The sequence below is a fragment of the Phalacrocorax carbo genome, chromosome 8 (assembly GCF_963921805.1).
Source record: "Phalacrocorax carbo chromosome 8, bPhaCar2.1, whole genome shotgun sequence".
Taxonomy (NCBI): Eukaryota; Metazoa; Chordata; class Aves; order Suliformes; family Phalacrocoracidae; genus Phalacrocorax; species Phalacrocorax carbo.
In genome coordinates this window covers 34,406,714-34,419,413 of record NC_087520.1, presented here as the reverse complement: position 1 = coordinate 34,419,413, position 12,700 = coordinate 34,406,714, and the positions used below count along the sequence as shown (strand labels likewise).

Genomic DNA, 12,700 nt, shown 5'->3' with positions numbered 1-12,700 from the left:
AACCAAACCGGTCATTTGACGCTTGGCACTTACCAAACTGTACTAACTTTGGGGTTACTGCTGTTGTTTCCCCGCTCCTCGGGGGGGACCTTTGCGTGTTTCTCAGAGATGGCTGACACGCCTGGCACACGCGCCTCGTGCGACCCACAACCCTTCCCGGGCACCGTCACCCTTGCGAGGGACCGTGGCGGGGGACCCTCCACCCGCTCCCCGCAGGCGCCTCACCTTAGAGAGGCGGCGACAGCCCCAGCACCTTCCCGCCGCGCGCCCCCCGGCACAGACCCCCTCCCACCCCCGGGCCGGGGGCGGCGCATGCGCGCTGGGGCGGCGGCGGCGGCAGCGGGGCAGAGCGGCGCGGGCAGCGATGGCCGGCGGGGAGCAGCGCGGCGCGCCCGGCGGCCCCGAGCGGGTGGCGCTGAAGAAGGAGATCGGGCTGGTCAGCGCCTGTGCCATCATCATCGGTAAGGGCCCGGTGCCGCTGCGGGGCAGCGCTGGCAGCCCGTCCCGGTCCCGCAGCCCCTCGCCCCGGGCTGAACCCCGCGCTGGGGCGAGGGCTGGGGCCGGCCGGCGCGGCGAGCAGCGGCGGTGCGGCGGGGCACAGCGCCCGCGGGCAGGTGTACCGGGGCGCCAGCTCCCCGCCCGGTACCGCTAACAGGAGGGGTGCCGGGCCGTGTTGCGTGGGACGGCGCGTCCCGGCCGGCGGTGAGCCGGGTGGAGGGAGAGAGCGGCGGACGGGACGGCGTTTCGTTATTGCCTGTGATGCACCGTCCTTGGTGAGGTACCAGCAAAACACGACTCAAAGTCCCCTCTGCCCCAGCCGTTCCGCTGGACGCACAATCGTGAGATTTTCTAAAGCGTTTTGCTGGTGGCGTTTTTTGCTGTTAAGCCTAACGCGGCTCTTACTTCTAAGGCTACGCCAAAAGTTGATTCTTCTGAGACTGGGGTTTTTCAAAATGAATGTGGCAGCTTGGGCTTTCAGAGAGCCACCGAACACCGCGGGACCCCCGCTAGCTGTGCGGGAGTTGGCAGCGCGGCCGTCGGCAGCGATGCACTCTCCCGCTTCCCGCGCCCGCAGATCGCTGGCAGAGCCGCCGCCCGTCGGTGCCTTTTCCGACAAACCTTCTGGTTGCGTTTCGGAGGTGCCAGCCGGCAGGGCTCAGCCTGTTTCTCACGCTTCCCCTGTAGTAGAGTCCAAGCTGATAAATCGGGGCAGGCTGTGCTAAGCACCGTCCCTCGGCGTGCTCTGTCACCGTGGCGTTTGAGCTCGCGAAGTGGGGGCAAGCCTGGGGAAGGAGCAGTTTCCCAGCCGAACACCAGCAGCCTGTACAAACCCACTGAGCTTCAAAACCCCATGGGAAGACCCAGCCATTACCTTCTCCATCATGAGCTGTTGGAAGGACTTGCAGTGACGGCCAGGACAGGGTCCGTGGCAGCACAGAGAGACGGCAGTGAGCACGACAGGAGCTGCCACGTCCCCAGGAATACGCTGTGCAGTAGCAGAATTGGCTGAGACACCCCGTTGTGTCTTGCAAAAAAAGAGAGACATTTTAATGCCATTGAACAGGTTCTCTTGCATCATGAGTGAGGCCATTATATAAAAGGGAAATATTTCATTCCATTCCCATAGTGAAATACTAAAATCTAATCAGCAGCTATAACTGCAGTTTGTGGGAGGATGTGTTCTAGATATACAGACATACTTTTACATTGAATCCCTTGGCACAATCAAGGGGGAAAATCTAGTTTCTGGATCTCAGTCGAGCACAGATGACCTTGTGTAAGAGTGGGGTACTTGTGGGTATTCAGTGAGGCACAGTGCTGGAAGTAAGGCACTTCCAGGATTAGTTACTGCCTGAATTGCTGCTGACCATAGGGAAAATTTACGGCACCTATGTCATTTTAGTCCTGGTATTAGATAATTGTATCTCAAGACTGCTACCTGGTCTCTCAGATCACTACCCAGTCAACCTTTCATTAACCTGATTCATTTGCAACATATTGTAAGCAGAATACATATATATAACTCTTGTACAAAATAAATCTTGTGAAACAGCCTCTCATCTAATCAAAGACATTTGAGTAGGGAAAAATATTGACTTTTATGCAGTTTGAGAGAAGTTTATCTGCGTTACCAAATAAAGCCTAACAATTCTGCTGCAGATTCCCCCATATTTTGATAAAAGATATTTGAAAAACAACCCTAGGATCCTGGTTTTGAGTTTCATTTGTTTGTGTGCAGGTGGGTGAAATTACATCATATATCACAGAGTCTTCAGTAACAAAATGATACATAGTAAGAGCATAGTGTAGCTTTGTAGATGTCACTACATAAAACATGACAGCCTGTAATTAGAGGACATGGTAAATAATACCAAATCAGCTTGCAAGCTATTATTGAGTTAAACAAGAGAAATGTTATTTAAGACTCTTTCAGCAAAAGATTAAACTACTTGATCTGAATTGGTATTGGGCAACCTGTTAGCTCACAAATTTTCTGTATGACGAAATTAACATAAGGGGAAGATTTCTTTCCAAATGATTGGATGCGGGGAAAAATGGGTGCAGTATCATAGCCATTTGAACTGATGATAGACCAGGAGTCTTACATCAACCGTCATCATGGATTTCCTGTTTCTGGGTGGGAGAGGGAAACCCTTTCCCCTTCAAGGATTTAGACATTGGACTCCAATGTATCCCATGGCAGAGAGAAAGCAGTCTCAGAGGTTCCTGGAGTGTGTGGGAGATAACTTCCTGACGCAGCTGGTAAGCGAGCCAACCAGGGGAGGTGCCCCGCTGGACCTGCTGTTTACAAACAGAGAAGGCCTGGTGGGTGACATGGTGGTCGGAGGCTGTCTTGGGCTCAGCGACCATGACATGATAGAGTTTTCGATTCTTGGAGAAGTAAGGAAGAGGGTCAGCAAAACCACTACCCTGGACTTCGGAAGGGCAGACTTTGGATTGTTAAGGAGTCTGGTTAACAGAGTCCCTTGGGAGGCAGTCCTGAAGGGCAAAGGAGTCCAGGAAGGCTGGGTGTTACTAAAGAAGGAAATCTCAAAGGCGCAGGAGCAGGCCATCCCCATGTGCCATAAGTCGAGCAGGCGGGGGAGAAGACCGGCTTGGCTGAATAGGGAGCTTTGGCTGGAACTCAAGAAAAAAGGGAGAGCTTACTGCCTTTGGAAGAAGGGGCAGGTGACTCAGGAGGACTACAAGGATGTTGTGAGGTTACGCAGGGGAAAGATTAGGAAGGTGAAGGCCCCGCTGGAACTTAAACTGGCTGCCACCGTTAAAGATAACAAAAAATGTTTTTATAAATACGTCAGTGACAAAAGGAGGGCCAGGGACAACCTCCCTCCTTTGTTGGATGGGGAAGGTAACCTTGCCAGGAAAGATGAGAAGAAGGCTGAGATACTTAATGAATGCTTTCTTTGCCTCAGTCTTCAATAGTCAGACTGGTCATCCTCAGGGCTGTCAGGCCCCTGTGCTGGGAGATGGAGATAGTATGCAGAATGAAGTCCCAGTTGTTGAAGAGGTGGCAGTCACCGACCTGCTTCTTCACCTGGATGTTCACAAGTCCATGGGGCCAGATGGGATCCACCCAAGGATACTGAGGGAGCTGGCAGAGGTGCTTGCCAAGCCACTGTCCATCATTTATCAGCAGTCCTGGTCAACCGGGGAGGTCCCAGACGACTGGAAACTAGAGAATGCGATGCCCCTCTACAGGAAGGGTCGGAAGGAGGATCCAGGGAACTACAGGCCTGTCAGCCTGACCTCGGTGCCGGGAAGGGTCATGGAGCAGATAATCTTGAATAACATTATGCAGCACATGCAGGACACCCAGGGGATCAGCCTCAGCCAGCATAGGTTTATGAAAGGGAGGTCCTGCCTCACTAACCTGGTCTCCTATGATAAGGTGACCCGCTTAGGGGATGTGGGGAAGGCTGTGGATGTTGTCTACTTGGACTTTAGTAAGGCCTTTGACACTGTCTCCCACAGCATTCTCCTGGAGAAGCTGGCTGCTCACGGCTTGGACAAGTGCAGTCTGCGCTGGGTTAAAATCTGGCTGGACGGCCGAGCCCAGAGAGTGGTGGTGAATGGAGTCAAATCTAGTTGGCGGCCAGTCACAAGTGGTGTTCCCCAGGGCTCAGTGTTGGAGCCAATCCTGTTCAATATCTTCACTGATGATCTGGATGAGGGGATCGAGTGCACCCTCAGTAGGTTTGCAGATGACACCAAGCTGAGTGGAAGTGTTGATCTGCTGGAGGGCAGGAAGGCCGTACAGAGGGACCTGGACAGGCTGGATCACTGGGCTGGAGCCAACAGTATGAGATTCAACAAGGCTAAGTGCCAGGTCCTGCACTTGGGTCACAACAACCCCATGCAACGCTACAGGCTTGGGGAGGAGTGGCTGGAAAGCTGCCTGGAGGAAAAAGACCTGGGGGTGTTGGTTGACAGCTGGCTGAACATGAGCCACCAGCATGCCCAGGTGGCCAAGAAGGCCAATGGCATCCTGGCTTGCATCAGGAATAGTGTGGCCAGCAGGAGCAGGGAGGTGATCATGCCCCTGTACTCGGCACTGGTGAGGCCTCACCTCGAGTACTGTGTGCAGTTTTGGGCCCCTCACTACAAGAAGGATGTCAAGGTGCTGGAGTGTGCCCAGAGAAGGGCAACGAAGTTGGTGAAGGGTCTAGAGAACAAGTCTTATGAGGAGCAGCTGAGGGAATTGGGGTTGTTTAGCCTGGAGAAGGGGAGGCTGAGGGGAGACCTTATTGCTCTCTACAACTACCTGAAAGGAGGTTGTAGCAAGGTGGGGGTTGGTCTCTTCTCCCTAGTAGCAAGCGGTGGGATGAAAGGAAATGGCCTCAAGCTGTGCCGGGGAAGTTTAGGTTGGATATTAGGAAAAACTTCTTCACCAATAGGTCTGTCAGGCATTGGAACAGGCTGCCCAGGGAGGTGGTGGAGTCTCCATCCCAGGAGGTATTTAAAAGAAGGGTAGACGTGGTGCTTGAGGATATGGGTTAGTGGTAGACTTGGCAGCGATAGGTTAGCGGTTGGACTCGATGATCTTAAGGGTCTTTTCCAACCTTAACAGTTCTATGATTCTATATTTCTTGAGAACACCAAGAAAAAAGATATCACCTTTGAAAAAAAAATAAAACCTCTTCTTGCTCTGCGTGGAGCCTAAAGATTATGCTCTCTATGTTTCTTTAAATGTTTTTGCAAGTTATCTTTATGTAAATAGTGTATAAAAATGCTGCAGATGCAGAAAATGTAAGAGGATATTTTTGCATTATCAAATAAAAGTTTGATGCTGTGATATGCCAGCATTACAGCAAATGCTCTGTTTCAGCTGACTGCTCTACAATTCTAATCAGCTGCAGGATGGATATAGAGAATGATAATCTTCTAGTAATTAGTAACAGGAAGAGGAAACACAAGGGAGTATTTGGAAAATACTGTAAATATGAGCCTATAAATATGTGATTACTAAGCTTGTTGTTGCCTTCCATACACTAATTCTGCTTGTTTAAAATAAAGCATTATATGATTTGTAGTCGGAAGAAAAAAAACCAGATTGTCTTCTTCGTGCTTCCTAGCATGATAAAATGAGGTGAAAGAGAAGGCTTGGAGGTATGAACACTATTATCTGCTATATTTGAGAGTATTCCAATAATGTCAGGGTCTCTCAACATTTTGTAGTCATGAAATTTCATAGTTGCATCTGAGGAAATAAAAACTACCTCTAGATGCAGGTACATCACTTCATCCAGCTTAAACATTACAGGCTTCAGGTCGTTAGAGCTAAGGAGATGCTCACTCTGCCCCATGAACACAGGCCATGTACTGGTTTGGGGAGCAGTGACTCTGTTACGGGAGGGCAGAGGCAGCCCTCTCATCCTGCCAGCTGCCCTGCAGCTCCTATGGCCTGTGCTAATTCCCTGCAAAGCAGGTGTTCCCTTTCCATCTTCTTTTCATGTTTTGAATTATAGGACAATTTTCTTACTACTTTTACAATGAGATATTTGTCAATATAATGAGTGGCTATGCTATCTTAATGCACTCACAAAACATTCTTTCAAATTTTTATCCTCTCTTTACAGAGGTTTGAAAGGCTTTGCCCTAGGAAATACCAGTTCATCTAACAGAAAACACTCAGGAAAAAATAGCAGAATGAAGTACATCAAATTAGGATTATAATATGCCTGTCTTATATCCACTCCATAGGACAGTCTCCTGATTTCTCCCAGCAGCCTAGCTTTCGCACAACACATAAGAATTCATTACTTTATTTATTTATTTATTGCATACAAACAAGCCTACTTAGAGAAGAAAGCTGTTTCCAAAGGTTGTTTCATGTTGAGGCAGAAGACACCTCTTTGGGGTATCCTAATGTAGATGCAGGTCCTGAATACAAAACTTCTTTGTTTTAATGCTAAAAAGAGACTGATACTTAATGACTGTAAAGTTGAACACAGTGTTTAGTAGTGGTAACAAATCTTTCTGGCAATTCATTTCTGTCACAGAATTTTGGTAAGTGCCTGAGAATCACTGTAGGAGCACCCAAACTGGTTAAACATGGTTACACACAGTGAAAACAAATCTCCCAGGGTCTCCAGCTATTAATAATCTTCTAAGGTACTCAATTACACTGCAAATTGAGCTTTCCAATACTCAGATGAAGTGATACAGCTTAAGAAGTAGTAACATATGTTCTTTATTATCTACTAAATAATAATTTACAGATACTATCAAATTGCTTGAAAACTCAATTAGTATTTTTAGGAGACACAGAAATCTATGCCATATCTAATTCAACAGTAATTTTATGCATTTTCTACATAGCTGGCTTTATATCTTATTTGTAGAGCTGTATGTGTAATTAAGATTATTGCACATGCATCTTTTCTATAAGCACAGGCATATTAGCTGTACAGAGAAATTCTTATTCAGTGCCTTCAGTGAGAGTTTTGCCTATGTAGATTAAAAACTAAGTAAGAAGCTCCATGCCTTGGCTCTGTGTAGTTTCTGCCACATTCCACTGTTCTGTAGAAAAGTACAAGAATTAGAAACAGCAGCCTGATTAAAGTGCAATACCAGCCTGATACTTTTGGTCTGAATAATAAAATTCACCGTTCTTACATTAGAAATGTACATGCAGCTGTATACACAAATTGCATGCAAGACATTTAACAAGAGATGATTGATGGGTTTTTTTAATACAGATCAAGTAGTTTATATGAAACAAACAGTTGTTTACCTGTTAAAACATTTGTTTATGCAGCTTGTAAATCTGCATGAAAGTAGTCACAGAGTCGCACTCACATTACAAAGTCTATTTTGTATATGTGAATGATTTTATGTCAGGCTATATAAGACCTGTTAGAAGACCTACAGGTTGAGTCACGATAAGATGTCAGCTAAAACTTAAACACATCTCCTTATTTTGCTGAGCACAGGTGGTCAAATTATCTGTCATCTGACTTTCGGTTGCTTAAAAAATGCTTGCAGTGCTTATTCTACTTAGACACATGCTTGTTGTAAAATCCCCTGTAAACAGGTTCCCAATTCAAGTCCAATGATAATATCAACAAAGTTATCAGATGGCCAGTGAGCAATGTGTTCAGTTATTGCTACTTCTGGAAGTACTTTTCTGGAATTTGTCTGCTCACATCACTCAGCAGCACATGCTCACTTTCTTCCATAGCTGATGTCAGTCAGCCAACCTTACAGATGGTCTCAGCAGAGTGCATGCAAGCTGGAAGACCCCTTACATTGGAGACGCTTCTTTATGTCAGGATTGTCCTAATATGTATTGCAGATTACTGTCCACATCATGATAATCCATCGAGGGAATGACCAAATAACATTTCCTTGGTTGTCATTATACCTGCCTGGCATCATACTATCAATTGCGTATGCATCTACAGGGCAGTTTTCATTTACATAAATATAATTTCCAAGGACAGTGCTCCAAGATAACACCAAGTTCAAGTGTTATCCAATTGCACTGGATCTGATTTTTCCTCCTTGCCATTAACAGAAAACTATTTACCAGCCTTCCTTGCTGCTATGTCTCTTGCCATTCTAATATGCTCTTAATCCTGCAGATGGTCTTTACAGACCAAAATCTACTACAGATTCAGCAAGCTGCTAGTCTAACACTGGGGAAGGAGAACACACAGAACTGCAAATAGCCTTCATACTCATGTTTTTCATTTTAAAAACCCACAATAATACAAGGGGAAATTGATAAGTATTAATGCCAACTATTTGGGGAATCCTCTCCAATCATGTTTCATATGCCACCATTGCTTAAGGAGGCCAGTCCTTGGTCATTGAATCAACTGGCACCCATCAGATCCATCTCTATCAAGTAACGTATCAAATCATTAAGAGGATCATTTGTAGACAGCCCCAATGGACTTCACTGGAGTAGTACCCAAGTTACAGGGCTGCAGCAGAAACAGATATATGAGAAAGAAGAAAAAACACCCACATCTCTAGCTGATTTCTTCCGATTTCTGTGATCCTACCCAGGGTTGCGGAAAATGGTGGTGTTGCATTCTGAGTCTTCTCCCTCTCTGAATCTGTGTGAGAGCATTTCACTTTTATAGCTAGCTGAAGTTTTAGGCAACACTTTTGTTCTCTGACATGAGAGAGTAATACAGATTACTTCAGTGGTTCTCCCTCAGAAAAAAAAGTGTTTCTAAAAAGAGTCTTCATTATCTCTGTTACACACCTTGCTAACTAGTATTTTGAGCATTCAGTTCCACATAGCACTTGCTGACATTGCACACAAAGTATTTACACATAGATGACTGATTTATTTTATTGAGGACAGTAATTCAGGATCTAGTTCTGGACTGTAGAGAAATGTAATTCAACATCAAGTCCTCTTATAAATGCAAATTATGGTTAAATAAAGGCAGGAGTAAATTTTTGTTCAAGATAAATGGTGCATCTTCCTTAGTAGGAGAAAACCACAAAGATACTTTTGAGACACTTGTGAAGATTTTTTTTCCATATGGTCCAGAGGCTTAGGCTCAGATTCATAACTACTGAAAATTACATGTCCAGATTCCATATGTACATAAAAGCTGATAGGTGTCCATAATTTGATATGATACCCAGTATGAAAGAGAGGCACACGCTACTGAGAAAGATCAGACCCTACATTTTGAAAGAAATGCATTGTGCAAGTTACATCTATGGCGTGATATGTTTTCGGGGTGATACCATGTTCTCGCGTTCTTTCAGGTTGGGCCAACATACAGTTATCTATCAGGATCATTTTGGGGTAGCCTTTCACCTGAGTTCAGGCAGCTGAAAACAAGCTGCAGTTTCACTTGCAAGTAAAAACTATGGCAAAGTTCAAATTAGCTTGGTAAAAATCCAGGGAGATCCTGCAGCTTCTCTGGGCTAGGGCTTGCGGCTTACCTCTGAGACTGAATTTACAGAGGGAGGCAATAATGAGCTCTAATTAGAGATTCCTGGCAGGGCGGGGGAAAAAAAAAAAAAAAAGCCACCCCTTATCATCATATTTTTCTTAAATGAGTCTTTCTGGGCATAGAAAACAGTTTTGTTTGTCCACAGATACGCCTTTCTGCTGCAGTCTGTATCCAGGAGAATTCAGCATGTGAAGTCCCTCATGTACAATATGAAGAGCAAGAGCCAAAACAGCAGCAAAAAAACAAAGTAAAAAATGTCAACATGAACAAATCCTTCCCATATGATCTTCAGGAACAGCAGTACGGCATAATGAAGATCTTTTGAAAAAAACCCTCAATTTGTGCTTTATAAAGCCAGTGATACTTGAGCAAAACTGCAACATTTGTACCACAATTCTGTTTCCAGGTTATTAACTGTCAGGTATTCATTGACTGGTGGTTTTGATTTGGTGGGTTTAGTTTGGGTGGGTTTTGCCAGTTGGTTTTTTTCCTTCTTACCTTCTAAAAAAGTAGAAAATTCTGACTGGGACACAATGACTGATCAGAAGGCTGAAGCGAGAAGCTTTCTGCAATGGATGTCAGTAGTTTAGATACCCTGCAACAGAAACCCTCCTTCCTTGATAGATTAAAAAACAAAGGTAGCATCTTTTGGTAGTCTTACTCCTGATCGGGCAGTACAGTGCCTGCTTTCAGCAGTGCCATAAATCTCCACTCGTGTTCCCTTTTCCTGTGCCTTGCAGCTCATTTCCTTCTAGCATAATGTAGCCTTTTCTGCTGAGAAAGTCTATTCTGCTTTGGCAGGCTCACAACAAGCAGAAATGGTTTGGTAGAGGTTTAGCTTTTTTGTGTTTGGAGCTTTTTGTGTGCCAAACTTTTCCTTTCAAGACCCTGTTTTTTGTTGGGCTGGGGGGGGAGAGTTTCTACTAGCTGCCTCACTTTTTGTCATTTTGATTGCAGCCTGATAAAATGAGACATTTGTCAGTACCAGAGTGCCCCAAATATAAAACATCCTAACAGTGTTGTTTTTTCTGCTGGTCCTGAAAAACCCAGAAGTCTCAAAGAGAGTCCTTTAGCAGGTGTTACATGGTAAAGAGCAGGGAGCCAGCAATCCAGCATGGATTGAGCATCTCAGCATCCTAATTCCTTTTTAAATCCCTCTCTGTATAGTGAGAAAGCATAGAGAATATGCAAGCCCTGTTCTCCTGCAGAGGAAAGCCATATATAATGGTAAATACATTTCTTCACATGCCAGCCTCCACAAAATCTCTTTATACAGTACTAGTTTATTCTCCTGATGTGTTCCTCTGGCACTGGCCTCTGGAATTCAGGGCTGAAAAGCAAGAGTGGTTATCTACTAATTGTTCCCATCTTCAGGAACCTGCAGATTATCTTTTTCTGATTTCAGGGTAATGAATGGCCCAATCTAGTGTTAGGGTGAGCTGCTTAAATTCTTGCCCCATGACATGGTTCATCATCTCTTTCAGACAATAGAGACAAATTCCAATGGATCTCAGAGAAAGAAAGGTGGAGGGGAATATACTGGTGGTGTTTAAGCCTGAGGAATTTCTGTATCATTGAGTAATGGAATAACCCCCACAGCTGGATTGGTCTGATTCATTTAACACTTTCTTTAGAATAGTACCAAAACTTACAGAAAAATAAAATCTTTCTGCATCTGAAAATTAAGTTGAAATTTTTTATCCTTAAATAATGTTGTATATAGGGCTTCAAGAACGAAAGTGTAAAACTTGAAACCATTAAACTTTAAAACATTAAAAATCAGTAAGACTTCAGAAAGGTTACTTCTGACTCCAAGAAATAGGTCAGTCATCTGGATGAGTGACAGGTTTTCTGCAGTGAGAAACAATAGCTCTTTCATCAGTTACATGGAGCCGCATAATCTACATCAGGCCAAATATCTTAATATAATATACCACAAAAAATATGCTTGAACAATATAATGGCCCTATTTAGAGTCATAAAAGCCAGGAAAAACCACGTTAAGGAAGAATCTCATCCTATTGAATGCATTGGGTCAGAGAACTAAAATCCACAATATTATATGATCTATGACAATGAAGGTCACAAGGCTGCCCATCACAAAACCTCTGCTTCACCTGTGACACTGGACAACTCACAGACGTGTTAATTATGCTACACTAACTAATCACACAGGGATGAGCGGTCAGGCTAGAAAAAGATGCTCTCTTTAATACAGAGATGCATTCAGACAGTGGAGGACAGAAGTTGAGCTCTGAATACTGAAACGCCTTCTTTATAACTTAAGCAGTTTTGCAAAAAGGTCATTGCACTTACATACATGGGCATGACGTAATAAGCTACAGGTCTGACAAGAAAAAGCATCATTAGTTGGCCAGTCTCTTGTAGTTACTAAGTGTCTTCCATCTTTCTGCTCTTACATTGTGCAACCACCATGAAACAAGGAGAAAAAACTATTAGCTTGTGTCATATACGATGCGTTTTCAACAGTCCCATACTGTGCTGTGAGATTCCTTCTGCTCAGGCCCCACGAGGAAGGTGATGAATCCAGAAGAGTGTTCCGTGCCTCCCCACCAACCCATGCCTTGGAAAGGATCAATATGTGCTTCTCCATAAACCTGGAGATAATGACTGCCAAGGAATATGAGGCTTCCAGCTTTAAGCTGTGTGCTTTTATATCATAAAAGTTCACCCTTTTATACAAAACACCCAAGGGATCACTTTTTCTTAGGGAGTTGCAAGGAATGGACTGAGAAGAATGAAAATGAAGGGTTGAGTTCCTTCTCTGGATTATTTAAAAATTCTTTAGCAGCTCTCCTGAGAGCTTAATAGAACAGGGTTTGCCTGCTTGTTTTCAGGGAGGTCATCTCAGACTATATTTCATTTCCATTTCCCAGTGACTTATTGTTTTTTTCTCTGCCCAGATTCTGTCCTGTTTTGATAGCAGACTCGTTTCTTTGGGGTTTCAAGTCTTGTTTTATCACTAATTTAAAACAATATAGGCAATTCTGATGTCCATGAAAGGGAAATGAAACCATTTCAGAAACACCATTCTAGGACTCCATAAACACGAAAGTTTCACCGTTTCTGATACTCTTAAATGCAGTCTGAAAACTTGAAAAGCCATATATTTTGGAAACATAAATAATCAGCTCTTTATATAAGTGTCTTGAGAATAGTAATAGCATTAGTTAGTACAAGAAGGCAGAAAGTATCCAAGCTTGTTAATCTTCCAAACACTGTACTTAGACTCA

The 12,700-nt window shown here is 44.4% G+C and overlaps 1 protein-coding gene across 1 annotated transcript in view; it reads left to right on the top strand.

The window, feature by feature from the left end:
• The first annotated feature begins 312 nt into the window (after positions 1-312).
• The window catches only part of SLC7A10 (solute carrier family 7 member 10), a 46,631-nt gene continuing 34,243 nt past the window's right edge, over positions 313-12,700 (top strand). Inside the window, 2 exon segments of the mRNA XM_064459550.1 lie at positions 313-363; positions 365-461. Coding sequence (XP_064315620.1) covers positions 313-363; positions 365-461 — 148 coding nt within the window.